Source organism: Nannobrachium achirus (genome assembly GCF_963921795.1).
Source record: "Nannobrachium achirus genome assembly, chromosome: 12".
NCBI classification, from domain to species: Eukaryota; Metazoa; Chordata; class Actinopteri; order Myctophiformes; family Myctophidae; genus Nannobrachium; species Nannobrachium achirus.
Window position 1 is genome coordinate 13,478,961 of NC_137832.1, and position 27,998 is coordinate 13,506,958.

Genomic DNA, 27,998 nt, shown 5'->3' on the forward strand with positions numbered 1-27,998 from the left:
GCCCACAATTGTTTCGAAGGAACAATATTTTCTAGTGATTATTCAAATGTTATTGTCTTTTTTTTATGTCCAATGTATTTGTATTTAAGTTCATAAAGTTGAAATAAGTAGGCCTATTATACCTAAATGCTTTTGGGTCTCCATCCGGAATCAATGGGTGTAAAGTTATTATCATCAAATTATCTTCTTAGGAATGCAACATCAACATTTATTTAAATGAAACTCAAGTCTCCATGGAGTTGAAAATGCTAAATGAAATAACGTATTTAAAGGTAATGTTACATTTTTTTTGACTCAATAAAGTATTTAAAAAGTCTCCATGGAGTCAGTAATCGATAGAAAAAAATCATGTTGATTGATTGATTGAAAGCTTCATTTATTGTTGAAAAGAGTATTGAGGTTTAGCCTCACTGGCTGAGCAGATCACACACACACACACACACACACACACACACACACACACACACAGACACACAGACACACACACACACACACACACACACACACACACACACACACACACACACACACACACACACACACACACACACACACATCAACAATAACAAATATACAGATGTGAAAAAAAACATCCTAGAGAATTAGTAAGATGCTTTGTTCATTGTTTCATCCACTGTAAATCCATCATGTTTTATTGTGGTTAAACCTACATGATGTGGTGCTATCTCCCCCTGCTGGTAAGAGGTGGATACAGTAGATTATACATTTATAATTGATTCAATATCATTGCCCAGAGCAGGGGTTCTCATAGTGTGGTCCAGGGACCCCCATGGGTCCTTGAGGGGGTTCCAGGGGGTCCTCCAGCAACATGTGTTAATACAGCCTCACAATAATTTTAACCACTTTATCCATTTAAAATAAAACAGCAGATCTACAAGCTTGCAGGCTGCAGCAAAATACAAAATTTAACAAATTAAAGTTGCAAGACAAAAAAAAACAAAAAAACACCACAAACATGAGTGTCCTTCTTACATAGGATAGATTAGGAAACCACTGAACATGTTGTTGTTGTATGTATTTCCGTTTTCATCGAGCCTGTTCCCACTAGGTATCTTCATGTAAACTCTGTCTCCCTTCTGCAGCTCTAAGATCATCGCATTAGATACAGGTGCCCAATAGTTACCACTGACACTAGGGTTGTATGCATAGTTACACATGAGTTGCTGTTCATTTTTATGCATCTCGATACGCACATACGATGATGGGTGAAATTGAGCTGCAGAAAATGTGAACTGATAAACTCCTCTCAATTCCGCTGTAAAGATACCTGAACACATGCACATGCACACGCACACGCACGCACGCACACGCGCGCGCGCGCGCGCACACACACACACACACACACACACACACACACACACACACACACACACACACACACACACACACACACGACACACAGTGTGAATAAACCATATTGTGGAAAACAGGACCTCCTTGAAGAGGTTCCAGGGTCGCCAGCAAAATGTGTTCATATTGCATCAAAACCAGTTTAAATACCTTAACCTTATTTTACAATTAGACTATTAGAAATAGAAGATCTTCAAGCTCACAACACATTGTGATGAGACATGTTGTTGTAAGCTTGTAGATCTGCTATTTTCAAAACATTGTGATATATTTGGAATAATCTTCAGATGGGGTCCACGGTCAATTTGGAGGTCCCTTTATATTAAAATGTTTGAGAACCACTGTTATCATTGTTAATTAAAACCAATGACATTAATCTTCTCTCATCTCATCCTGTCTATTGGTTTAAATAGGAAACACACCTTTATTTATGTACATTACTGTAATATTTATTTAATGTCTGATAGATGTACGTAAGTTGAGGAAACGAATTGATTCTATAAAGTTAATTAACATGAATTAATCATAACCCACCTGTAGTTGGATTGTATGCGTTGCCGATGTTAGTGAAGACATTATTGTAGACAACAGTGGTGTCAGAACTAACTGGTCCAACTGCTCCACCCAAACCAGCAGAAAAGGCCACCTTTGGTTTGTCTGTCAACACACAACATTATCACATTGGTTAAAATAGCAATAAAAGCATATATTATAACATTATTTCAATACAACAAGCAAACATATTAAATGTGTTGTCTTGCAGTAGATCCAACTATCAGCTTCAACAAGACAAAGTAGTAAAAGCGAGCTTGTAGATCTGCTATTGTACCTAAATGTTTGCCAGAGTTTTGGGATGGGGTTCTGTCTGATCTTAAATGCACTTCTATTCATTACTAGTTTCACATTTTGGGGGAATATTTCTATTGTTCAGTATTGAGTCTTCATTTTAGAACATAATGTTTCATAAATATACTTACTCCTCAGTTTCTGCACTTGGTTGTCAGTAGAATTCATTTGTGTTTTTATGGTGGACAGCTGAGCAACACGGGCTGAAATCAACACAATATTAGCATTAAGTCATAAATACTCATGTAGTTTATTTAGCTGTGGATTATATGATCAATACAACACCTTACATCACTGTCTATTCTATGAGCTCATCTGAAGTCATTACATCATCATACAGTCTATTCTATGAGCTCATCTGAAGTCATTACATCATCATACAATCTATTCTATGAGCTCATCTGAAGTCATTACATCATCATACAATCTATTCTATGAGCTCATCTGAAGTCATTACATCATCATACTGTCTAATCTATGAGCTCATCTGAAGTCATTACATCATCATACTGTCTAATCTATGAGCTCATCTGAAGTCATTACATGCACCAGCAGAGTGCGCAAGTACCGCGTTCGGTGGCATATCTGTTTGTGTTTACACCCGTAGCCAATCAGGGACCAGCATTCCTGGTGACGTCACCATCAATACTAGTCCCGCCCACGGTGAAACAGCCGTGGGCATGAAGAGCATGAAGCCAGACTCTTCCTGAAAGCAAGGCTGGTTCACCAGGCTAGGAACAACCACTCTAATTAGTGTTGCCACATTATAGTTCTTCTAGGGGAACCTGTAACTTTTTATAGACGTTCTTTCCTCTGCCATTGGAAATGGCAGGGCAACCTCTCAAAAATGACGTAACTCTCATCATCAATGACGTAACTTTATTGATTACTAGGGTAACTTTTCCGCTGCCATTGGAAATTGATGGAATCAATGGGAATGGGAATCAGTAGGGAATCAATGGGATAGGGAATCAATGGGAGTGGGAATCGATAATCAATAGGGAATCAATTGGTTGAGCTTTCACATGACAGTTAGCTTACTGTAGAATATAGTCACGTCAGCAACCACACTTGCAATTTCCAATTGCATCTTTCTAATCAACACTAATTAACACTTTCCTGGTTCACCAGGCTAGAACTGCTTGGCCCTAGGAACAACCACACTAATTAACACAAATTATTAGTGTGGTTGCCAGTAGGGTAAGCAGACTATTGTTCTAGTCTGGCCAAAAATTATTATGGGCAACTTAGCCAATCAGGAACCAGCTAAATTGTTGAGGTCAACTAAGGGCGCTTTCGGAAATGCGCACTCAACGCACTGGTGTGCCATGTTGTCGTTCGTTTATTCGGTGCACTTGGTGCGTTGTCGTTCGGAAATCCAGTGCACGGCGCACTGGTGTGTTGAGTGCACGCACTCACCAACCCTACTGAGAAGATGGGGTTAGGCGGTGTGGTGCGGTGTTTTGATTGGTTGGTTTTCATCACCGTGTCTCGAATGCTTCTCAGCTGTGAACAATCGAGGAAATTACCGCAAAATGCAGCATTTACAGCTTTATTGGTCGTTTGGGCTTGATAGTTTCACACACATCAAAATGTAAACTAACAGCAGGTATGCCAATGTTATGAATGACATCTCCTTCAATATCAACGTTACGTTAGCATACAGCAACTGCTGCTTTTCAGAAAGTTTACCTTCAGACGTTCAGAGTGAAAAAGCACACAGCTGACTATTCTTAACTGGTCGTTCGTAAATAAGCCACACTGAACGCACTCTACAACGCCACGCCCACTGCACTCACTACACTGAGCACACACCCGGTGCGGGTTTCCGAACGCACCCTTAGTCAATCAGGAAGATTGGAAGGTGATGTCACCATTATAGAGTTAAGGCCTGTCCATAGACCATATTCACACTGCAGCCATCTTGTATCACATGACTTCCTGGGATAGCAGCCTGCATTACACACCATTGTGAACAATGGAGCGATGGTCCCAAAATATGAGTTCTGTTCAACCAATTTCTTTTGACCAAATTGACAAATGGGCAGATGACAACATCAACATCCCCAAAAGGATTAAATAGAAGCTGAAGCTTTTCCCACACTGATCACAGTGGTCCACGTATGGTTGCTACACGGACCCTTTGACGGTAAGCCTGTCACGTCACTTCCTGTTTTGCGTCTTGCAATCGGAGCTGCTACGGAGCTGCTCTGTTGCTAAACGCCTATCTTGTTGTGCTGTTGTGACCTAGGCACACATTATCACTGCTAACTACTAAACTAAACTATCCCTGTACCCTGTGGCGACCTATCGCTACCTGGGCTCGACTACCTAGCTTGACGTTCTGCTGTTCAGAGGTCCATACTGTCGGCTAGGCAACTTAGCCTAGCTTTTAGCCTTAGCCTAGCAGCTAACCTGTCTGCCGGGCGATGGCTTTTCACCCCTACCCCCCCGGCCCCCGGTTCCAGTATCGCTCGGGGCATCGCTCCTGCTCTGTATGTCTCATGTACAGTTACAACCCCGACTCCTTTGTTGACTCGGATGTTTGTGACCGGTGCACTGTGCTTGCAGCGCTGGAAGCGAGGCTCTTTGAGTTGGAAGCTAGCATAGCTAGCGGTGCTTTTAGCCCGCAATATGCTAACGGGTGGCCGGGAACGGGGGGTCACTTTCGGTCACCGACGGCGGCCGGCCGTGGCTCCCATAAACAACCCATGAACGGCTGGGTGGATGTTACTGGTGGAAAGCGTAAACGAAAACAAAAGCACGCGGGACACCAACCACCTCACGTTTCAAACAGATTTTCCCCACTCACTGATACACCCATTGAGCATGTCAGTGAGAACATATCTCCACCTCCGATCAATGACAAAGCCTCTAAGCAGGCTAAACCTGTCATTAAGAATACAACTCTGGTTATTGGTAGTTCTATAATGAGAAACGTGAAACTAGTGACACCAGGGACCATAGTTAAATGCATCCCCGGGGCCAGAGCGGGCGACATTGAATCAAACCTAAAAATAATTGCTAAAGGTAAAACATTTAAACGCTATGATAAGATTATAATCCACTGCGGTGGAAATGACACACGACGCAAAAGATCGGAGATCACTAAGATAAATGTTGAGTCAGTGTGCACATATGCAAAGACAATGTCGGACTCCGTAATTTTCTCTGGTCCCCTGCCAGATATGACTAATGATGAAATGTACAGTCGTATGGCTTCATTCAACCGCTGGTTGTCAGGTTGGTGCCCAGATAATAACGTGGGCTTTATTGATCAGTGGCAAACCTTCCAGGGGAAATCTGGTCTGATGGGGAGAGACGGCATACATCCAACTTGGGATGGTGCGCAGACTATCTCCAAAAACATGGATGACTTTATCAAGAATCTATGACCAACCAGAGTTGGGACCAGAAAGCAGAGTTGCAGTCTTACACACTTCTCTGTGCTTCCACCAGAGCAGCCACCTACCCAAATTAAAACAATTATAACTGTTCGACCAGTTAGGCGTAATATACCAGCTGGACAAGGATCTGTGCAAACAAACCTAGTACAGATCAAAACCAACGCAGTAATGCCAGTAAATATAAATATTAAGTGTGGGCTCCTGAACATTAGATCTTTAAGCAAAAAAGGTGTAACAGTAAATGAAATCATATCGGACAATCACCTTGATGTTTGCTGTCTTACGGAGACATGGCTGAGTGAGCTCGATTATGTCAGTCTCAATACAGCCACCCCGCCAAGTCACACTAATACACATATTCCTCGTGACACAGGACGGACAGGAGGTGGAGTTGCAGCCATTTTCAGCTCCAGTTTGGCTATTAGTCCAGGAGCCAAACCTACTTACAAGTCATTTGAAAGCCTAGTTCTTAATCTTTCACATCCAAGCTGGAAATCATCACAGCCACTATTATTTGTCACAGTGTACCGCCCACCTGGCGCCTACACTCTATTTCTATCTGAATTCTCAGAATTCCTGTCAAGTCTGGTCCTCGCCTCTAATAAGATTATTGTAAATGGGGATCTGAACGTACACATTGATGTAGAAACTGATAGCCTTGGTAAGGCATTCAGTTCATTAATCGACTCTATCGGTTTCTCCCAGTGTGTAGATAAACCTACACACATTGCCAACCATACCCTTGACCTTGTTTTGGTGTATGGCATTGAAATCGAACATCTCATGGTCTTCCCACATGATAAGGAACTCTCCGATCACTATTTGATCACTTTTGAGTTCACACTATTGGACTACCCACCATTGGACACACATGTCCTTGGTAGAAGTCTATCCGATAAAGCTATAAATAAATTCAAGGAAAAACTGCCATTAGCCATTAGTCCAATATGCTCCAACCAAGTTGAAGATATGTATACTTATAGTCCCTCTCAGACTGATCACCTTGTTGACAGTGTCACAAGCTCGCTTCTTACGACACTTGATTCTGTTGCTCCTCTTAAAAAGAAGGTAATAAAGCAACAGAGGTTAGCCCCTTGGTATAACAATGAAACCAGAAGCCTTAAGCGAGCCTCGCGCAAACTGGAAAAAATATGGCGTTCAGCCAAACGGGACGAATCCTGTATAGCATGGCAGAATAGCCTTAAGCTATATAGAAGGGCCCTTTGCAATGCCCGAACTGCCTACTATTCATCCCTAATAGAGGAAAATAAAAACAATCCCAAGTTCCTTTTTGACACCATAGCCGGGCTGACAAAAGGCTGTGACTCTGTGAAACAGCGTATTCCGCTAACTCTCAGTAGTAATGACTTCATGGGATTTTTTAATGATAAAATCAAGAAAATCAGAGATCAAATCGATGATCTACTGCTTTTGTCTCCTACTGGTCCACATGTGGCCTCGGGAGTGGCTTTGCAGCCTAGTGTGTACTTGGACAGTCTCTCCCAAATCGAGCTCTCTGAATTCACCTCGATTATCACTTCCTCCAAGTCAACGACCTGTCTCCTCGATCCAGTCCCCACTAGATTACTTAAGGAGGTCCTGACCCAGATCGGTCCTTCCTTACTCAATATGATAAATATCTCTCTTGTGACAGGCTATGTGCCACAGTCCTTTAAGGTAGCAGTAATCAAACCTCTTCTCAAAAAGCCTACTCTCGATCCATGTCTTTTAGCTAACTATAGACCTATATCGAATCTCCCGTTCCTCTCTAAGGTCCTTGAGAAGGCAGTTGCCAAGCAGTTGTGTGACTTTTTACAACACAACAATTTATTTGAGACTTTCCAGTCAGGTTTCAGAGCACACCATAGCACTGAGACAGCACTTGTGAAAGTAACAAATGATATCCTGATCGCGCTGGATAACGGACTCCTCTCCGTGTTAGTTTTGCTGGATCTTAGTGCCGCTTTTGACACTATCGACCACCATATTCTGTTACAACGACTAGAGCACCTGGTTGGTATTAGGGGTACCGCACTGGGATGGTTCGAGTCCTATCTGTCGGACAGATCTCAGTTTGTAAACATTAATGATACATCCTCATTACGTGAAAAGGTCAGATACGGAGTCCCACAAGGCTCTGTGCTTGGACCAATACTATTCACCCTATATATGCTTCCTCTGCGTGAAATCATTAGAAAACATTCTATACACTTCCATTGCTATGCAGATGACACTCAATTATATCTGTCAATGAAGCCAGATGAAACGGATCAACTGGCTAATCTGCAAGCATGTCTCAAAGACATAAAGAGTTGGATGACCAGTAACTACCTACTCCTCAACTCTGACAAAACAGAAGTTATCGTCCTGGGCCCTAAGCACCTAAGGGACAAACTGGCAGATAGGAACTTTGCTCTGGATGGCATTACCGTGGCCTCTAAGGCCGCTGTGAAGAATCTGGGGGTTATGTTTGATCAAGATATGTCTTTTCATTCTCACATCAAGCAAACCTCAAAGATTGCCTTCTTCCATCTGCGTAACATTGCTAAAGTGAGGCGCATCCTGTCTCAAAGTGATGCAGAAAAACTAGTCCATGCATTTGTTACCTCTAGGCTGGACTACTGCAACTCAGTACTATCAGGCTGCCCAAGTAAGTCTCTGAACAGCCTACAGCTAGTCCAGAATGCTGCAGCTCGTGTATTGACAGGAGCCAGAAGAAGTGATCATATCACTCCTTCCCTGGCATCTCTACACTGGCTCCCGGTTAAATACAGAATTGAATTTAAAATTCTCCTCCTCACATACAAAGCATATCACGGTCTGGCACCGCAGTACCTCGAAGAGCTCATTGAGCCTCGCAGTACTGCTAGACCGGTGCGTCCACAATATGAAAACATGCTTGTCATTCCCAAAAAAATACCTAAGGCCAGAACAGGAGCCAGAGCTTTTAAGTATCAGGCACCTCAGTTGTGGAACCTCCTCCCAGTCTCTGTCCGTGTGGCAGACACACTTTGTGTTTTTAAGACTAGATTAAAAACGTTTCTCTATGATAAAGCCTATAATTAGGTTCGTTCGTTCGTGCGTTCGTTCGTCGCTTGTTCGTTCGCTGCTTCGTTCGTTCGTTCGTTGCTTTGTGTCGATCAATTCGGAGGACTCGCTCCTCCGCGGCTGGGGCGTCGCAGGCTCTCCGGAGCCTTCGTCCCCTTAAGTACAGACCGTTGCTTCGTTCGTTCGTTCGTTGCTTCGTTCGTTCGTTCGTTCGTTCGTTCGTTGCTTCGCTTGTTCGTTGCTTCGTTCGTTCGCTGCTTCGTTCGTTCGTTCGTTGCTTCGTTCGTTCGTTCGTTGCTTCGTTCGTTCGTTCATTCGTTGCTTCGCTCGTGCTTCGTTCGCTTGTTCGTTCGTTGCTTCGCTCGTTGCTTCGTTTGTTCGTTCGTTCGTTGCTGACTAAATTACCTCCCTCAGGCTGTCCGGGTGCATGTTGGGACCAGTGGCCGGGCTGACAAAAGGCCGTGGCTCTGTGAGACAGCGTACAGTCACTCCTAATCCCAACCTACAAAGTCACTGGGTTGGGCTGAATAATGGGTCAGAGGGGAGGGGGAACCCTCCTCCCTCTCTTCCCCCTTTTGGTTGTGTGGGTTTGTGTCACATCATTGCAATTGTAACTAGCACTGTGCCTGCCATTATAAGGCCTGCCACTAATTCGAACTCCGGGGATCATCCCCGGAGTTTCTTTTCTGTCTCCCACTCCACAGTTCCAGTTCCTGGAAACTCGACAACCTAAATACCTAAAACTCGACAACTCAGCTGCTGGGATTGCTACTAAAACCCGACTACTCAGCTGCAGACCAAGAGTGTGACCCCGGACCAGGCCTCCATGAAGCACACCTGTGGACCTGCCTGGATCTCTCTGTGTCTATCTCTTGTTCTCTCTTTGTTCCTTACTGTCCCCCCGACTCGGTCGAGGCAGCACGGCTGTTCACCCCAGAGTCAGGATCTGCCTGACGTTTCCTCCTCCTTAAGAGGGGGTTTTTCGTTACCATTGTAGCAAATTGCTTGCTCAGGGTGGGGGCCTCGGGCCTGTGAGGTATCCACTCGAGTTCTCTCGGGGGGGTACCTCACAGGTACAGGTTCTGCTCGGGTTCTCTCTCTCCTCCCCCCACCCCCCCTACCCTTACCTCCCCCTCCCCTCCCCTTCCCCTCCCCCTACACACGCGTGCGCATGCAGCGCCTGTGTGTGTGTGTGTGTGCGTTCGTTCGTTCGTTCCTGTACATACGCATGCGGGACCTGTGTATGTGTGTGCGTGTGCCCCTTGTTGTCTTTCCCTTGTCTCTCCCTTGTTTCTCCCTCTCTCCTCTCTCTCTCTCATGGCTCTTTAGCCTTTGTAAAGTGTCTTGAGATAACTTGTTATGATTTGACACTTTAATAAAATTGAATTGAATTGAATTGAATTGAAGTGTACATCCACAATATTCATGGTAGTTAGGTAGCAACCTTACTGTGTACAAAGACTTGTTATCTATGCAGAGCTTGCTCCACTATCATTTTAACTATTTGTTGTTATATTGTTTCTGATTAATATGCAAAAATCACAATACAGTAATAAATATGATGGCAGAGTAAGCACTAGTCTGCATACTGTAGCAAGTCTTTGTACAGAGTAACACTGCAACCTAACTACCATGAATATTTAATCATTTTGGGGATGTTGATGTTGTCATCTGCCCATTTGTCAATTTGGTAAAAAGAGATTGGTTGAATAGAACTCATATTTTGGGACCATCGCTCCATTGTTCACAATGGTTTGTAATGCAGGCTGCTATCCCAGGAAGTCATGTGATCCAAGATGGCCACAGTGTGAATAATGGTCTAGCATCTTCGAAATGTTCGGTGAGTTGCGATTTCCGACGTGCACATTTCCGATCTCCCATTCTGTGTAAAGCTGTTCAGAAGTCGCAAGTGAGGTCATGTTGTAGTCGCACTGGACCTTTTTACCAAAAGTTCGGTTTCGGTCAAAGTATGGACAGGCCCTAAGTCCATTGAGTTCAACCACACTCGCAATTCCATGAATTGCATCTTTTCTAGTTAACACTCTCTGGTTCACCAGGCTAGCAATGGCCCTAGGAACAACCACACTAATTAACTCTTTGCCGTCCGAAATAGAATGGTTGTTGGTAGATTAGCCGTGAAATTTCTATTATTATATTATGATCTGAACCGCATTCATTTTACCAGACATCCAGCGCTATATCACGTGGTCTTCATCCCCCATTACCATTCCGCGATCCGGGTTGTTTTACTCACCCCAGTTCCCAGTGAAATTCTCAATCTGCATTGGCTTAGAGTGGGAGATTCGGCTGACGCATCATGTCCCCGTGCGTTTCGCGTGCGCAATCCGTTCACGTAAATGTCCCCTCAAATAATCCACGTGTGACTCAAGAGTAGAACTGAAAAGTTTCGCTAGCATAGCCCCCAGCACGGCTGCAGTAGAAGCACTTGTGTACAGACAGTAACCGAATGGGGGAAGGTGCCTTGGAGAAGGAAAGGGCCATGACATCACTTCTGCTTTATGTCAGACCAGCCATGAGCTATCGATGCACGAGTGGTGACTAGGGAAGGTTAGACGATCGCCGATTTTCGGATGAAAATCATTTATTTCGGTAAATACGGTAAAGTACGGGAAAAGACGAGCGGCTGAGACCCCCCCCCCCCCCCCCCCCCCCCCCCAGGAAGTCCGATATAGTACGGTTTTAATATTAAGGGGCTCCCCGTGGCTCGGAATGTGTTAACACGTCATTGTGTTGTAATTACCTTGGCTTTCTTTCTTCAAGTTGTTGTCACTGCTGTTCAGCCTGGTGTGATGGACCTGGACCTGATGTTCAGTGGTGCTGAGCTTGCTCTGTAGGTCTGTGAGCTCTTTTTCACTGGCACTCAGTTTGGCAGCCATTTCTGAAATTACAGCAAACTGATTAAATGATTGTAAACATACATCATCCTTCACCTTAACAACTTCTCCAAGCTCTATTTTTAAATCACATTTTAGACAACAACATCATAACGCAATAGCCGATGTACAAGCCCGCAACGTGCCGCGAAGCATCACGTTTTTCGACCTGATTGCATTCACTGCACATCATTGAGTTGTAATTAATTACCATCACTTTCTTTCTTCAAGGCTTCCACGTCACTGGTCAGCTTTGTCTGGAGGATTTGGTAATGCTGGTCACTGCAGTTCAGTTTGATTTGAAGGAGTTGAGCTTGGTGCTGATGGTCACAGCTGGTCAGTTTGATTTGAAGGAGTTGGACTTCGTTGTCTCTGCTGGTCAGCTTGTTCTGGAGGAGTTGGACTTGGTTGTCGCAGCTGCTCAAATTGTTTTTGAGGGTACCCACCTGGTTCTCGCTGGTAATGAACTTGGCAGCCATTTCTGAAGAACATTATAGCACATTGATAAAATTATATTAAACACACATCAGCCTGTATCTTCACAACTTCTTCAATCTCCATTTTTAAATCACATTTTGGACAACAAGCATCATAACACAAGGCCTTGTTTGACCTGCCTGCATTCACTGAACATCACTGTGTTGTAATTTACCCCCAAATTCATTCTGCAAGGCTTCCACCTTGTTGCCACTGCTGCTCAGCCTGGTGTGATGGACCTGGACCTGATCTTCAGTGGTGCTGAGCTTGGTCTGCAGGACCTGGACCTGATGTGCAGTGGTGCTGAGCTTGGTCTGTAGGTCTGTGAGCTCTTTTTCACTGGCACTCAGTTTGGCAGCCATTTCTGAAATGACAGCAAACTGATTCAATGATTGTAAACATACATCAGCTTACACTGAACCGTAACAACTTTTGGATAACAAGCATCACAACACAAGTAATTTTAGGACCTGCCTACATTCACTGAACATCATTGTCGAGCGGTGCAAAGTGCTCCTATGTTTGCCAGACCCATGAAATGGGTAGGCCTACATAAGCAAATGTCGGTCTGTCCCTTTTCTATATAAAGGGTATATATGATGATGACATGATGATGACATGCCTACAAAAGGCATGATGTCATAAATTATGATGACAGACAGGGTCTGGCACAACCAGGTTGACCTGGTCTAGTTCACTTTGTGTTAGCACAAACATTAGCACGGACCAATCAAAAGCTGTTCTGTCCATGGCGTCACATGTTGGCCAAAGATTATTGACCAATCGAATGCCGTTTTGTCCATAACGTCATGGACACAGCAGAATTTGATGGTCGCCGCCCCCTGCCCTTGAGGGTCCGTTCTGTCCATGACAGAAATAGTTTAACCAAATTTGCACGGATCAACATTAGCACAGACCAATCAAAAGCCATTCTGTCCATGACGTCACTGAACCTCAAACCGGCACCGGCCGAACACCACCCAAGACCCAATACAGTAACCACACTAACACCACCCAAGACCTGAGACAGTAACCACACTAACACCACCCAAGACCCGAGACAGTAACCGCACTATCACCACCCAAGACCCGAGACAGTAACCACACTAACACCACCCAAGACCCGAGACAGTAACCACACTAACACCACCCAAGACCCGAGACAGTAACCACACTAACACCACCCAAGACCCGAGACAGTAACCACACTAACACCACACAAGACCTGAGACAGTAACCACACTAACACCACCCAAGACCCGAGACAGTAACCACACTAACACCACCCAACACCACCAAGACCCGAGACAGTAATCACACTAACACCACCCAAGACCAGTGATAGTAACCACACTAACACCACCAAGACCCGAGACAGTAACCACACTGCACAGATTGTGGTCACTGTCACAGGTCTCAGCTCACATGCTGGACTTGGCCCAAGCAGGAATATGAAATGCGTCCCAAAGAACATGCAGGGACAACCCAGCCCTGTGGCACTGAGACCCTTTGTGAGAATTACAACCCCCCGGTCGAACTCAACCTTCTAGACGCACCAACCTCATATCCTTGACACTTCTCGTTTTTGGTCGACAATTGTGGGCTCGCTGAAAGCGAGCACACTATATGCTATCTTCACTATTTATCAATTCTCCTCAAAATGACATAATTTATCAGTGAAGTTCTCCTCAAAATGATGTAATTTATCAGTCAAGTTCTCCTCAAAATGGTGTAATCTATCAGTCAAGTTCGCCTCAAAATGACGTAAGACACTTGTACCGACAGTACAAAGGCCGGGCCCTTAGCCAATGAGGTGCAGCCAAAGGGTAGATCTTTGTGCTCATACATGGTGTTACCTGCAAGCCCACACGGTTTCGTAGGAACAGTATTTCTAGTTAAAATTGAAAGCACACAAAACCTTATGTAGTCCAACCAGGCCTCTAGTCTGACATCATACATAACACAAAGAATACTGCCATGCGTGCCTATCAACTCTGACTTGCGCAGACACCCTTGCAGGAATTAGTTTGCAGCGCTCACTTTGCACAGGTAGGACTTTTTCTGTGATCACCTTCACTTTGTTTCTTTAAGGCTTCCACGTTGTTTTCACTGCTGCTCAGCCTGCTCTGAAGGAGATGGACTTGGTGATGCTGGTCACTGCTGCCCAGTTTCATTTGAAGGAATTGGACTTGGGTTTTGAGCACTGTTTCAGCCATTTCTGAAAATAACTAGACCAGGTCAACCTGGTTGTGCCAGACCCCGGTTCTGGCACAACCAGATGTGTCCACCCTCTGGGTCTGGCGGTCAACCTGGTTGTGCCAGACCCCGGTTCTGCCAACCCCCTGTCTGTCATCATCATTTATGACATCATGCCTTTTGTAGGCATGTCATCATCATGTCATCATCATATATACCCTTTATATAGAAAACCCGGACAGACCGACATTTGCTTATGTAGGCCTACCCATTTCATGGGTCTGGCAATAATAATAATAATAATAAGGGTAATAATATATATATATATATATATATATATATATATATATATATATATATATATATATAACAGATAAACTTAGAGCAAGTGAAAGAAGAAGGAGATGGTGGGGATAATAATGCGTAAAGCTGAAGATGAACAAAATTGTTTATCTCAAGGAATGTGGAAGTATAGGATGCCAGAGAAGTAAAGAAGATTAATGAATATACATTGGGGATAACTAGTGTGTGCTCGCTAGAGCAAGTGGAAAGATGCAGTTCTGGGAAATTGCAAGTGTGGATGCATTTTGCATTTTCCCATTCAAGTCAATGGGGCTACTTTATAGAGTAACTTTTAACCAATGAGGAAGCAGCAAAAATGTCATGAGAAGCACATTTTGAGCTTATAGATCGGCTATATTGTCATGCTTTAGTATAATATAGAATGACGAAGCAGGGTTTTGATTTACAAAAAAAGTTAAAATACGAGACATCAGGTTTTTTCCTGACAGTATATGCAACATATGGCCCTCTGGAGTGAGTGTGGAAATATAGTGGCCCTCTAGATAGATAGATACCTTTATTATCCCAAGGGGGGAAATCAGTTGCCCAGAGGCAGCACAGCAGTATAAGGTTATTTACAGAGTTACAGAGAAGTAAGAAAAAGATAAATGAAAAACAAGAACAGAGTACAGTAAAGAGCAAGGTACATCAAGAGAGGGAACACATAATATATACATATATATATATACATAAAGTGTCCTTAAGCACAACTCTCAAAATAGTACAGTGTCCAAATCAAAAGTGACCATAGCAGTCAATGCTAGTTAGTGCAACAAGTATCTCACTGTCATGTCAAACACAAGCAAAAATACCCAAAACTACTAACACAACCTAATAGTGCAGTGTCAAAAAAGTCAGTGCGAAAAAAAAACAACTCAAAAGGAAAATAAACTAGAAAGGGTGTCACAGCCAGACGCACATGAGCACCCTCCCTGGAAGGTCCTTAGAGGTCAGAGTCAGTACAACCCCTAACCCTATAGTTCCGTCATCCTAGGTTAGGAAGGTAGTCCTCCTCAATCGACCTTTGTGTGTCTCATTGTACAGTTTAAGGGCAGCCAGTACAAAATACTTTCCTAGTCTCTCGCATCTCCATCCTGGGTAGAAAAAAAAAAACGGTTGTTTCCCCTCTTACTCCAACAATTGAAGAGTCCAGCTTCCTAGCTGTTCGCACCCTGGTTACTTCCTCCACCCCCTGCAGAGAGGACCCAAAGACAGAGCCCGCTTTCCTCACCAGTCTGTTTAGGTTAAAGGTGTCACCTGCTCTGTTGTTGCTACCCCAGCAGGTTATTCCAAAAAAGAGACCTTATGAAGGCCAGCTGATGGCCGAAACTTTGTCTAACTTTATGTTTTAAATAAACACTGTGGAGCATTGAGCTGTATGCGGACCTCTATTCTTTTTATTCCAAAAAAGAGGACACTTGCCATGACAGACTGGTAGAACATCTGTAGCATCCTATTACACACACCAAATGATCTCAGTCTTCTCAGGAAGAACAGCCTGCTTTTCCCCTTGCTGTGAATCGCCTCTGCGTTGTCCGACCAGTCTAGTGAACTGTTCAGGTGCACTCCTAGGAATTTGTAGTTGTCCACAAACTCAACCACCTCTCCATTAATGTTGCTTGGCACCGGGGGAACTCTCTTGGAAGTGTGGAAGTCCACCACCATCTCCTTGGTCTTGCTTGCATTCAGCCTGAGGTGGTTAGCCTCGCTCCACTGCACAAAGTCCCTTACCACACCATCGTGCTCAGCCGTGTTGTCATCCGAGATCTGGCTGACCAACTTCTGCAGATGACAGGTCTTGGAGTTGAAGCGGAAATCCGATGCATAGAGAGTGAACAGAAAAGGTGAGAACACAGTGCCCTGAGGGGCACCCATATTGCTCACCAGCACATACTGTGGTCTGCCTGAAAGGTAGTCTGTGATCCATACCACCAAGCCCTTGTCCACCCCCATCAGCGCAAGCTTCTCCGCAAGCAGAGGAGGTTGGATAGTGTTGAAAGCACTGGAGAAGTCAAAAAACATTATTCTGACCGTGCAGCCCAGATCTTCCAGGTGGGTGAGGGCCTTGTGGAGCATGTAGGTGATGGCATCATCGACCCCAATGTCAGCCTGGTAGGCAAACTGAAGTGGGTCCAGGTGTTCACTGACAGCCGGTCTCAGTTGGTTCAGTACCAACCTTCTTAGGCACCGGGACAATGCAGGAGGACTTCCACAGCTGTGCGCCTCCCCGACCTCAGGGAGAGGTTGAAGAGATGCGTGAAGGGGACAGCGAGCTGCTCCGCACCAACCTTAAGCACCTTAGAGTTGATGTTATCGGGTCCGCAGCTTTCCTGGTGTTGATTTGTGCGAGTTGTCGCCTCACTTGCTCGATGGTGAGAGTCAGAGGAGATGAAGGTGCAGGGGAAGGTACAGGGTGGCTACTGAGATCACCATTTCTCTTGCTAGAGGTTGACCCAGCAGCTGCTTGTTGAACACTAACAGGAACTCTGTCAAACCGGTTGAAAAAAAGGTTAATCTCGTTTGCCAGCTCTCCCGTGCCTGACACAGTTGAGTTAGCAGAGCCGTATCCAGTGATCTTTCTGAAACCACCCCACACTTGTCTAGTATTGTTCTCCTGCAGACCGTACTCCAACTTAGCTTTGTAGCCCTCTTTTGCTTGAGCTTTGACTACTTTAAGCTCGTCCACCACCACCCTCACGCCCTCCATGTCACCAGCCTGGAACAGATCCCTTTTCCTCTTAAGGAGGTGAATGATTTATTTTGTCATCCACGGTTTGTTGTTAGAGAAGCAGCGAACCTTCTTAGTAGGAACGCACACCTTCTCGCAAAAACGGATATAGTCAGTGATGACTTGACAGAGGCTATCTACATCATCTCCATGTTCACTGAAAAATTAGTCCCAGTCTGTCATCTCAAATTCAAACCTGAAATATATGAAATATAGTGACCCTCTGGAGTGAGTGTGGAAATATAGTGGTCCTCTGGAGTGAGTGTGGAAATATAGTGGCCCTCTGGAGTGAGTGTGGAAATATAGTGGTCCTCTGGAGTGAGTGTGGAAATATAGTGGCCCTCTAGAGTCAGTGTGGAAATATAGTGGTCCTCTGGAGTGAGTGTGGAAATATAATGGCCCTCTGGAGTGAGTGTGGAAATATAATGGTCCTCTAGAGTGAGTGTGGAAATATTGTGGCCCGAGTGAGTGTGGGAATATAGTGGTCCTCTGGAGTGAGTGTGGAAATATAGTGGCCCTCTGGAGTGAGTGTGGAAATATAATGGTGCTCTGGTGTGAGTGTGGAAATATAGTGGTCCTCTGGAGTGAGTGGAAATATAGTGGTCCTCTGGAGTGAGTGTGGAAATATAGCGGTCCTCTGGAGTGATATATACAGTATGACACTATATGATACTATATGTGACATTATGTAACACTCTATGTGACACTATATGTGACACTCTCTGTGACACTGTATGGGTCTCAGTCTGCCCTCCAAAACCATTGTGTTATCTATGAGAAGCTCTGTCACTAGCAGCTCATTGGTGCATGAAGCTCTGTCACTAGCAGCTCATTGGTTCATGAAGCTCTGTCACTAGCGGCTCATTAGTGCATGAACCGACCCGGGGATAAAATGATTGACAGTCAGGTCTAACCAAACCGAGAGGCATCTTGATTGGTTAGTGATTTCAGTGACCAATGACAGAGCTTCTCACAGATAAAATAATAGTTTTGGAGGCAGACTGCTGCCCCTAGAGGTGTCACAGAGAATAGATTTATTTAGTTTAGAGTAAGCTGTCTGAATGTACTAATAGATATTGATTCAAATGAACTTAGATTAGCACTTTAAGACGTGTGTTCATTACAAATATCCAGCACAATTACTCTTGTTTTGAAATGCCCACTGGTATGACAGGAAGCTCTTTTGGGTCCCTTAGTGCTGCTAACGGAACACAGGCTGAAGAGACGGTGTTCTGAGAGAAAACAACACTCGGGCATTATGGAATATTAAGTTAACTTTCAACACAAGACTTTGGGGCAACAGTTAATATTTACCATGCTCTCTGAAATCAAGACAATGTAGACATATGGAACAAAACATGCACAACTGCTCTTGTGTTGTCCTCCTCCTTACTTTAGCAGGTGAGTTACCGTAAGTAATTCATATAAATAATGCTGGTTTTGCAGAGATGCATCGCTGTCAATTAAACTGTGCGCAGTAGGCCTAGTTGTCTTAATGGATGATAATTTATAATGCTGTTTTGGAAAACTTTATCTTCACACTACAAACATCACTTTGCTGTTGCAAAGTGATGTTTGTAGTGTGAAGATACATTTTGGGGCGTCTAATTTTGGGGCGTCTCGGTGCTGTGGAAGAGTTCATGTGCAACCTCTTCCAGAGAGAGATGGAGACACTAGAAAGCTCTGCTGGAGAGCAACTACAGAGCAGTTCACTCATCCATCTAATGTTAAGTGGTTGGGCTACATTTTGTCATGAAGGCATTAGATGTCCATATAATGTAATGTGGTTGGGCTACATTTTGTCATGAACACATTAGATGTCCATCTAATGTTAAGTGGTTGGGCTACATTTTGTCATGAAGACATTAGATGCCGAGCTTGTAGATGTCTTCTGTTGGAGCGGTGTCCCACATTTGGGCTGTCCGTCCATTCTGTTCTGTTTTTTTAGAAATGTGTCAGTAGACACCATAACGGCACAAGAAGATAGTGTTGGTTCTAAAGTAGAGCATTTCAGGTCATTGATCTTGACCCCCCCTTCCAAAAATCTGTACGACGGGCCTGGATAGAGCTGACCTGTTCTGACATCACCTTCAAGACAGAAGTATTTTTCATTGTGCATGTTTTTGCTCTAAGTTGATCCCATGCCAAAGAGCCACCAAGCACCACCAGAGCAGCGTCCCCAGCCACTTGCAAATTAATTCCATCCATGTCCCTTTTATGCCCATATATGGAGATCCCTGATGTCATCAATATGCCTATTAAGCCTTCCCCGCCTGACCAATCACAACAGTAGATGACATAGTTGTTATTGGTGTTATGTGGCTGTCTACAGTGGCTAGCCTGTTGCTTGCTACTTGCTAACCAAAGAAACAGGCAGAATAGGAGCGCTACAAACTAGTAATCAAACACAGTAAAACTATACTGATGTCTCATAGCGAGATCGATACGATCGCATGTTACCGCGGCGGGCAACACAATGTTTATGTTTGGGTCCAGTGGCGGCGCTGGGTTACTTGGAATCACACATGAATTCTGGGAAAACCCCACCCACGCTGCTCACAAGCCCTGACGCCATCGAGTTGAAGCGACGCTGATTTGCTCTTTCCGAATTTTAACCAAGGAAAACCACTTCGATGAGAGAGTCACCAGACCCCTGAATCACGAAAATGTTTTAAAAGGGCGTGGCTAGCGATTCAGGGTCTGGAACCAGGCTAACAACCAACCGCAACTCGAATCACACTTGCTAATGAATTCTGTCCTGTGCGAATTCTGTCCCTTAGGGAGTCTTACTGGTTTAGACTGTTGGTGTTGTGTAGAACATTCTCAATACCTGCTTTGCTTCTCTGTAGTTCTTCTATCTTGATTTCACTCGCAGACAGCCTGGTAGCCATATCTGAAAAAAAACAAAATCAAACCCAGTTTGAAGTGAGCGGTGGATTTGAGCAGTTCATTTCAGTAAGCTATACCCTGTGTGTGTGTGTGTGTGTGTGTGTGTGTGTGTGTGTGTGTGTGTGTGTGTGTGTGTGTGTGTGTGTGTGTGTGTGCACGCCTGGGCTGCACAACAGCGCCACTTGGTCACCCAGCGGTATTGCAGCTCATGCTACGTACATACAGTAGTTATGACTTATAGCCATAAAAACATGGAAGATTGAACTTGGGAGAAAAAAGACCTCACCCACCCTGACCTAACTCCATCCACTTTCACCCACCTCCACTCACACCCACCACCTACCTCCATCCACTTTCACCCACCTCCACTCACACCCACCCACCTCCACCCACTTTCACCCACCCACACCCACCTCCACTTCCTATTACCTATTACACTATTACACCTATTACACTATTACACCTTTTACATTATTGCACTTATTAGACTATTCAGCCTTTACACATACTACACTATTACACTTATTATACTATTACACTTATTACACCTATTACACTATTTGATTTCGGAATGGCGGGGTCTTACAGAAAACCCAGCCATTCCGAAAAAGTGGAAGTGAATCTTCGGAATGGCAGTGCCTATTGCTGACCCCTGGCCTATAGCCTACTTTTAATGTGGGCTTTGTTTATTATCATTAGAAGTTCTAGGTTATGAATGAATTGCAATGTAAATATTGTAACCTAGTTTTGAAAAATAACAACAGTATTGTTGGAAATCTGCCACATTATGTTTTTATATTGATCTACAAGCTCACAGTGTGGTTCTGTGTGTTGAACTGTTGTTGTTACATGTCCCTGGCTGTGACTGGATGACAACACAAATGCCAAACTTTTGCCCATTTAAAGTTTGACTTTTCAAACGCAAGATTGGTTTCAGTGATATTTGGACTAACCCTCTACATTATTGCAAAGTGTCATGCAAATGTGACTTTGCATGTATGTGTAGGGTTGCCACCTTTCAGAAACTGAAATAAGGGACACAATTCATGGAATGGTTATAACTAACACAGTTGCAGTTTGAAATCGGCAATCGTTTCCAAAATATGAAAAAGTTAAAAGTATGAATATCCTACCTGACCTGGCGGAGACCTGTACTCTGAGGAGCACTTTTTCTAGTTTATATATTTTTGCCAGGTCATTCAAGATTTGTGCTGTTAAAATGTTTCAAAAATAAAATGTTCAAATAAATACATTTTGAAAATGGCAGATCTACAAGCTCGCGCGTCACGACACGTTGTGAGCTTATAGTACCTCTCCTGTGATATGTTGTCCTACTTCTGAATGACAGCTGAATTTCCTTCCCGGGGTTTATCTCATCTCATGTCACCTTATCTTATCTTGACCTGGTAGAGGGGTTGCTGGTTCCTCCCACCAACCTGACAGAGGCGCACGCAGAGTGTTTGGTGTGCTCGTGCTTTTTGTTTTTTTAAACGTCTCCTATTGAGTTTACACATCTCTTCTGTGAACTACGAGTGTTGTTATTATAGAATGAAACAACTCAAGCTTGTAGAGCGGCTTGCTTGTGGGGTTAAATGGTTGTAAAATGGTTCTATATGCTCCTGTAGAACTGTAGAAGAAGTATTTATGCAATCACTCTAGTTCTAGAAAAAACATTTTTTAATAAAGATCGCACGGAGAAGAACTGCATTACCCATACTGCTAAAAATGTACATCCGGTGAAATCGACGTCTATTATTGGTGGAACTTCTTCTTTTGTGTATCTTGCGGTTACCACGGAAGTAGCTACCCCCAGTCTGCCTGGCGGATTAGGATTATTGCACTTCAACAGAACTCTGTGAGCGAATGTCTTTCTTTTACAAATATGATGCATTTTAAAGATGGCGATAAGAGCGTCCACAGAGAGATGGAAATCACTAAATATCAGGCCATATGCTGGCCTTGATAACTAAACTGAGCATGATTTAAGGGATATATTTCATGAAATAAGTGTAATTCGCAATGCATTCTGGTAGTGTAGTTTCCGCAATTTTGAAAATAATGATGTACAGAGTCTTGTACCCTGCCCTTTTTTTCAGCTTTCTAATTCACTAATCTCTAAAGAAAGATGTTTGAAAGGTAAACATTCAAACCTTCCAGGAGGTTCACTAAAGAAAGATGTTTGAAATGTAAAATCCTAACCTGTATTTTGTCTTTCCAGGAGGCTCAGCTTCTCCTCCATGCTGCTCTTCAGAGCGTCCAACTCCCAGCGGAGGTCGTCTGCCTCCACCAGATAGAAGAAGAAAAGCAGCAAAGCAACCTTCATGATGATCCCAGACTCTGAACATCACCAACATGAAACCTTGTATTTATGAGCTGTTCACAGACCATAAATAAAACACTGATTGGTTGGTTCAGGGGGGTGACATGTATATTGTATTCTTTCTCACTGGGGGGGGGGGGGGGGGGGGGCATGTTTGGAGCAAATATCACGCACACTTTTCGTGGAGCTGGAGTTTGTAGGAAAGTCCTGTATTCAACATGTACTTGAAGTACAAAGTACAAAAGTACTGGCGTCAACATGTAGGCTAATTAAAGTACCAAAAGTAAAAGTACTCATTCATTGCACAGAATGTCCCGTTTCACAAGCTTTCAAAATGCTTAGCAAATAGCAGATCTACAAGCTCAGCGTTGCTATTTTCAAATAGACAAAGTACGTATATATAATAGGGTGGACGTGGTTAATGTGTTTTTTAATAATGTAAAAAGTAAAGTTTTCAATGAACTGCAGGAGTAAAAAGGGTCGATATTTGGTGGTCAAAGTGCAGCTCTGTGTTGGACATGATGTTGACACAGTGCTGCACTATGAGCAGTGATTAAACATTCATTCATATTGATTTCACTTCATAAATCTATCTCTGTATTCTCACTATGAGCAGTGATTGAACATTAATTATGTTGATTTAACTTCATAAATCTATATGTCTATATTCTCAGCTAATGTCTTGACTTGTGGCTCAAAGGTTCAATATTTAATTTCAACATCAAAAATAGGTTTTCTCCCAAACACAAAGACATTATCAATGAATCACTGAAGCTCAATTTAATTTCAGAAATAGTGAAAATAGCTCACAAGCTTGTAGATCTGCTATTTTCCATGGGGTTAAAGTTGGTCAAACCAGGGGTAGGCAAACTTAGGCAAGGGTGCCAGCAAAATTGGCACAGGGGAGGGTGATCACTGGCACACTGGCAGTGTGAGTAATGCTACACTACCTAGATAAAAAGGCAAATTAAACAGTGATACTAATACTTTTTCAAAGTTTTGTTTTTGGTCAAAGTTTAGCACTCACTTTGTTGGACTAATCATCAGTGTAGTGTTTAAACATTATCATCTCTCTTGTCTCTTCTGGGGGTACCGAAAGGTACAATAAAAGTGAACGTTGACCGTGAAAGTGCATAGGCAGGAAAAGACCAATAAAGTTCACATAGATCTGGTACTCTAGGCTATCTCCCTGTCCTTCCCTCAGGCGCCCCGGCTGGCCAGGGGGAGGCAGTATAGAAACCAGGATAACTGCATGTTTTTGTGAGGGTATCTATAGGAGACACAGGTAAAACATGCAAACTCCACACAGAAAGGCCCTTTGGCCAACCCCTCCTAGGGTTTGGGCACTGATGACTCGGAGGAGAGAACACGTCCCCAGTGCCCACAGCATCCCCCGGTGGGAATCAAACCCAGGACCTTCTAGCTGTGAGGCGACAGCACCACTATGACCCCTCTTTTCAGGTCATTTTTACCTTCCACTTCCCTCTCTGCCTCAAATATATATACGGTATATATATATATATATATATATATATATATATATATTATAAAAACGGTTTGATAGAGAAACAGGACGTTCGAGAAACGGAGCGCTCGCCGTGCTGCACGGGGCGGAACAAGCGACACTGCAAGCGGCGCGAAGGCCAGCGGTCCTTGGTCCTGCTCTTCACCCCCGAGCACTGCAGGCGCGAGTGGCCGCGAAGAGCGGGCCAGGGCCGGCCGCGCGAGTTACGAAGCCGTGGTGAATGCAATCGTTATATTTATGCCCAGGCCGTAAGGCCTGGGCAAGCGCACGATAAACGCCCTGTCCAAGCGACTACGCTAATGGCTAAACACTGCCGAGCTAGGCTAGTAAATAAAGAAAGAGTCGCAAACGAGTGACGTCAGCGCGACAAAACAAGCGCTCTTACCATGAACGTACTGAGTTACCCAAACGTCCTGTAACATATATATATATATATATATATATATACACACACTATATACACACACAACTTTCCAACATCTCATCGTGCATTGCGCAAAATGTGCAGGCAGCTTCCGGCGCTGCAGCCGAGAGTGATCTACAAGCTCACAACGGTTGCATCTGAATATATATATATATATATATATATATATATATATATATAAGAATATTCTCTCAGGGGTGCTCAGAGTGGGGTCCGGGGAACCCCAGGAGTCCTTGAGGGGATTCAAGGGGGTCCCCACTCCCCAGCAAACCATGACTAGTCAGATCTGGCCTAGAATATCACCTGATTTCAACCAACATAAATCCTGCCCACGAAAACGGACGTCCTGGATTAATCAAAGAGGGTCCGATCGAGGCCAGATAAATATCATAAGTAGTCCGATATGTCCCAGAATATGACCTTATTATGCTCATATTTCAACTAACATTACAAACAATAACAATAATCCTATAGTCCATATGACGTCCTGGTAATGATGTCAAGATCATCCCCATATGGGCTGTGATCTGGCCTAGTTCTGAACGTCACCGAAGTCACAGGAGGACGTTATAACGCCATCCTGACGTCATTTGGCATGTCATGTAGATAGCATTGTTATGCAGACCGATGTCAGGATATTTTCTACTTGTCATCCTATTGTGCATGCAGACAGGCCAATATGAGTGGTTGGAGTTGGCACTCCCAGACTGTGATAGAGTCTGGGAGTAAGCTCATAAGCATACTGTAGACACTGTTGAGGGAAACACCAGGACATTTTCACTTCATGTTGTAACTTTGAAAATGTACATTTTTATTAACTTCTGAATCATAAATGTACATTTGTATTAACTTCTCAATCAAATGTACACAATATTATTGTAAATAAAAAAGCAGTCAGTCAGTCAGTCAGTCAGTCAGTCAGACAGACAGACAGACAGACAGACAGACAGACAGACAGACAGACAGACAGACAGACAGACAGGGTCTATCTATCAGTCCTTCATATGAATCATATTAATCAGTCCTTCATATGAATCATATTAATCAGTCCTTCATATTAATCATATTAATCAGTCCTTCATATTAATCATATTAATCATATTAATCATATTAATCAGTCCTTCATATTAATCAGTCCTTCATATTAATCATATTAATCAGTCCTTCATATTAATCATATTAATCAGTCCTTCATATTAATCATATTAATCATATTAATCATATTAATCAGTCCTTCATATTAATCAGTCCTTCATATTAATCATATTAATCATATTAATCATATTAATCAGTCCTTCATATTAATCAGTCCTTCATATTAATCATATTAATCAGTCCTTCATATTAATCATATTAATCAGTCCTTCATATTAATCATATTAATCAGTCCTTCATATTAATCATCTCATATTTGTCCTTCACTGAGCTCTCTTCCTCTTCATCGTCGTCTTCCTCATTCTCCTCTTCCTCGGGGGGCGGTCCTCCCTGTGATGTCATTGTCGCTATGACAACGTGGGTGGTGCGTCTGGATGAGCAGGAAGTAGAGCCCCGCCCCCAGCAGACCCCCCAGTGTAGGTGGTTGTTGTATGTCTTGCTGTGTGTGTGTTGGATGTGTGTGTGACTGGAGTATGTTTTCAACCTCGGTTAAGGTTGCTGGGGTAAGTCTGGAAAAGTGTTTGCTTGCCCGCCCTAGTGCTATTATGTATGCGTCTGGGTTATGTGGTTGTAGTGGTTGTGTTAGTGTGGTGATAGTATGGCTATAGTGACCCTGTAAAATATCCATGTTACTGTCTGTGCATCCAGTGGTGTGTATTCTCCATAATTTTAAGAGTGGTGGGCTTGATAAATGAAGTGAGTTTTTCTACCTGCCGCATCATTCCCGGAGGGAAACTTCCAGCTCCAAGAGCCCTGTCGGCTGCGCCTGAATTATTTTAAAATATATGTGTCCCATTTCATTTGAAAGCTGGGGATCATAGCTACAAAATGATATATTGGTTGTGGAGATTGACCCAACAGTTTTGAAGATATGGCTTATAGAGATGCCATGCTGAAATACTACTTTTGAGATATTCAAGTTCTAAATAAATGTCTAACCTGCAAATGACCTGACGATCTCTCACATTAATTAAAAAAAGTCTCATTTACATGCAGAGTTAAGCTCTGGCGTTTAAGTGAAATGTAGCCTAGATATTTTGAGATGCATTTGTGGCTTTTTTCATTTTAGAAAAAAAAAAAAAAAAAAAAATCATATTAGCAAACATCCTCTTTTACAGTACACTTTAAGACATAATAAGACATAATAAGACAGAATAAAGCCATAATAAGAAATAATGTGTTGGTAATTAGAGCTAATATATTTTATTAGACAGAAACAAAGACAGAATAGTAGAAAGAGCGAATACATTCTCTGGCACCGCCACCTGCCGTGGAACTGCAGCGGCAGACACTGCCGCACGACCGCTAGTTCGACCAGCAGTCGCACTGCATCACCTGCGATAGGACCAGCAGTCCCGCCAGTAGGACCGGCGGCCGCCGCACGGACCGGCAGGTCCCGTAGCGGTAAACTGCCCGTCCGTGCGGTGGTGGCTGCCGCGGCAGTTACCAGCGATGCCGGTGCCAGATAATGTATTCGCTTTCTGCTATTCTGTCTCAGCCACCACCGCACGGACAGGCAGTTTACCGCTACGGGACCTGCCGGTCCGTGCGGCGGCCGCCGGTCCTACTGGCGGGACTGCTGGTCCTATCACCGGCAATGCAGTGCGACTGCTGGTCGAACTAGCAGTCGTGCGGCAGTGTCTGCCGCTGCAGTTCCGCGGCAGGTGACGGTGCCAGAGAATGTATTCACTCTTTCTACTATTCTGTCTTTGTTTCTGTCTAATAAAATATATTAGCTCTAATTACCAACACATTATTTCTTATTATGGCTTTATTCTGTCTTATTATGTCTTATTATGTCTTAAAGTGTACTGTAAAAGAGGATGGGACCGAGAAAAATGCCTTGGCCTACGCTGAGCTGATTCAAGTTTTGGATGACAAAAGCGTGTCGCTTGTTATGTGGGAAGCGGCGGACAATGGACGAAAGTCGCTCAGAATCCTCCGAGAGTACTATTCATGCAAAGAGACGGTGCCTTTCTCGGGGTCCAAGACCAAGCCCAGAGGTGAGGACATTGAAAAGAGGCATGCGGTAGCAGCAGAGGGCGACTACGCCATGGGGATTCAGATGCGGCCGAATGTGAAGAGAGCGGCTACAGGTGACCGGCGGCGGTGTTACCAATGCAGTATGAGAGGCCATATCGCAAAGACGTGTGATCGCCAGCAGCAGTGGTGCGGCCACTGCCAGAGTTCAACACATCGGTATGCAGCCTGCAGAAGGACACAGCAGCGGAATCGGCGCCAGCGAGACGACGTCCAGAGAGTCTCGGAGGGGTACAGCGGCAGCAGCGGCGGCGACCCCTGCGGCGGCGGCAGCGGGAGCGACGGCAGCAGCGGTCGTGAGTACTCACTCCGAGTGAGTGACGGTGGTGTCGAGAT

The 27,998-nt window shown here is 43.9% G+C and overlaps 1 protein-coding gene across 2 annotated transcripts; it reads right to left on the bottom strand.

Moving 5' to 3' along the window:
• Positions 1 to 396: 396 nt before the first annotated feature.
• LOC308295306 (uncharacterized protein) lies at positions 397 to 22,583 on the bottom strand. 2 transcript variants are annotated; one of them, XM_080738339.1, is made up of 8 exons: positions 22,398 to 22,583; positions 20,140 to 20,202; positions 12,219 to 12,407; positions 11,778 to 12,047; positions 11,434 to 11,571; positions 2,349 to 2,420; positions 1,906 to 2,028; positions 397 to 1,288 (listed from the first exon to the last, which is right to left on the bottom strand). In XM_080738339.1, exons 1-8 carry the CDS (start codon positions 22,519 to 22,521, stop codon positions 990 to 992), a joined length of 1,278 nt encoding a protein of 425 aa, XP_080594465.1. In that variant the 5' UTR covers positions 22,522 to 22,583; the 3' UTR covers positions 397 to 989. The 2 variants fall into 2 exon arrangements, with proteins under 2 accessions (XP_080594465.1, XP_080594466.1); XM_080738340.1 differs by lacking the exon at positions 20,140 to 20,202.
• Between the last annotated feature and the right edge of the window lie 5,415 nt (positions 22,584 to 27,998).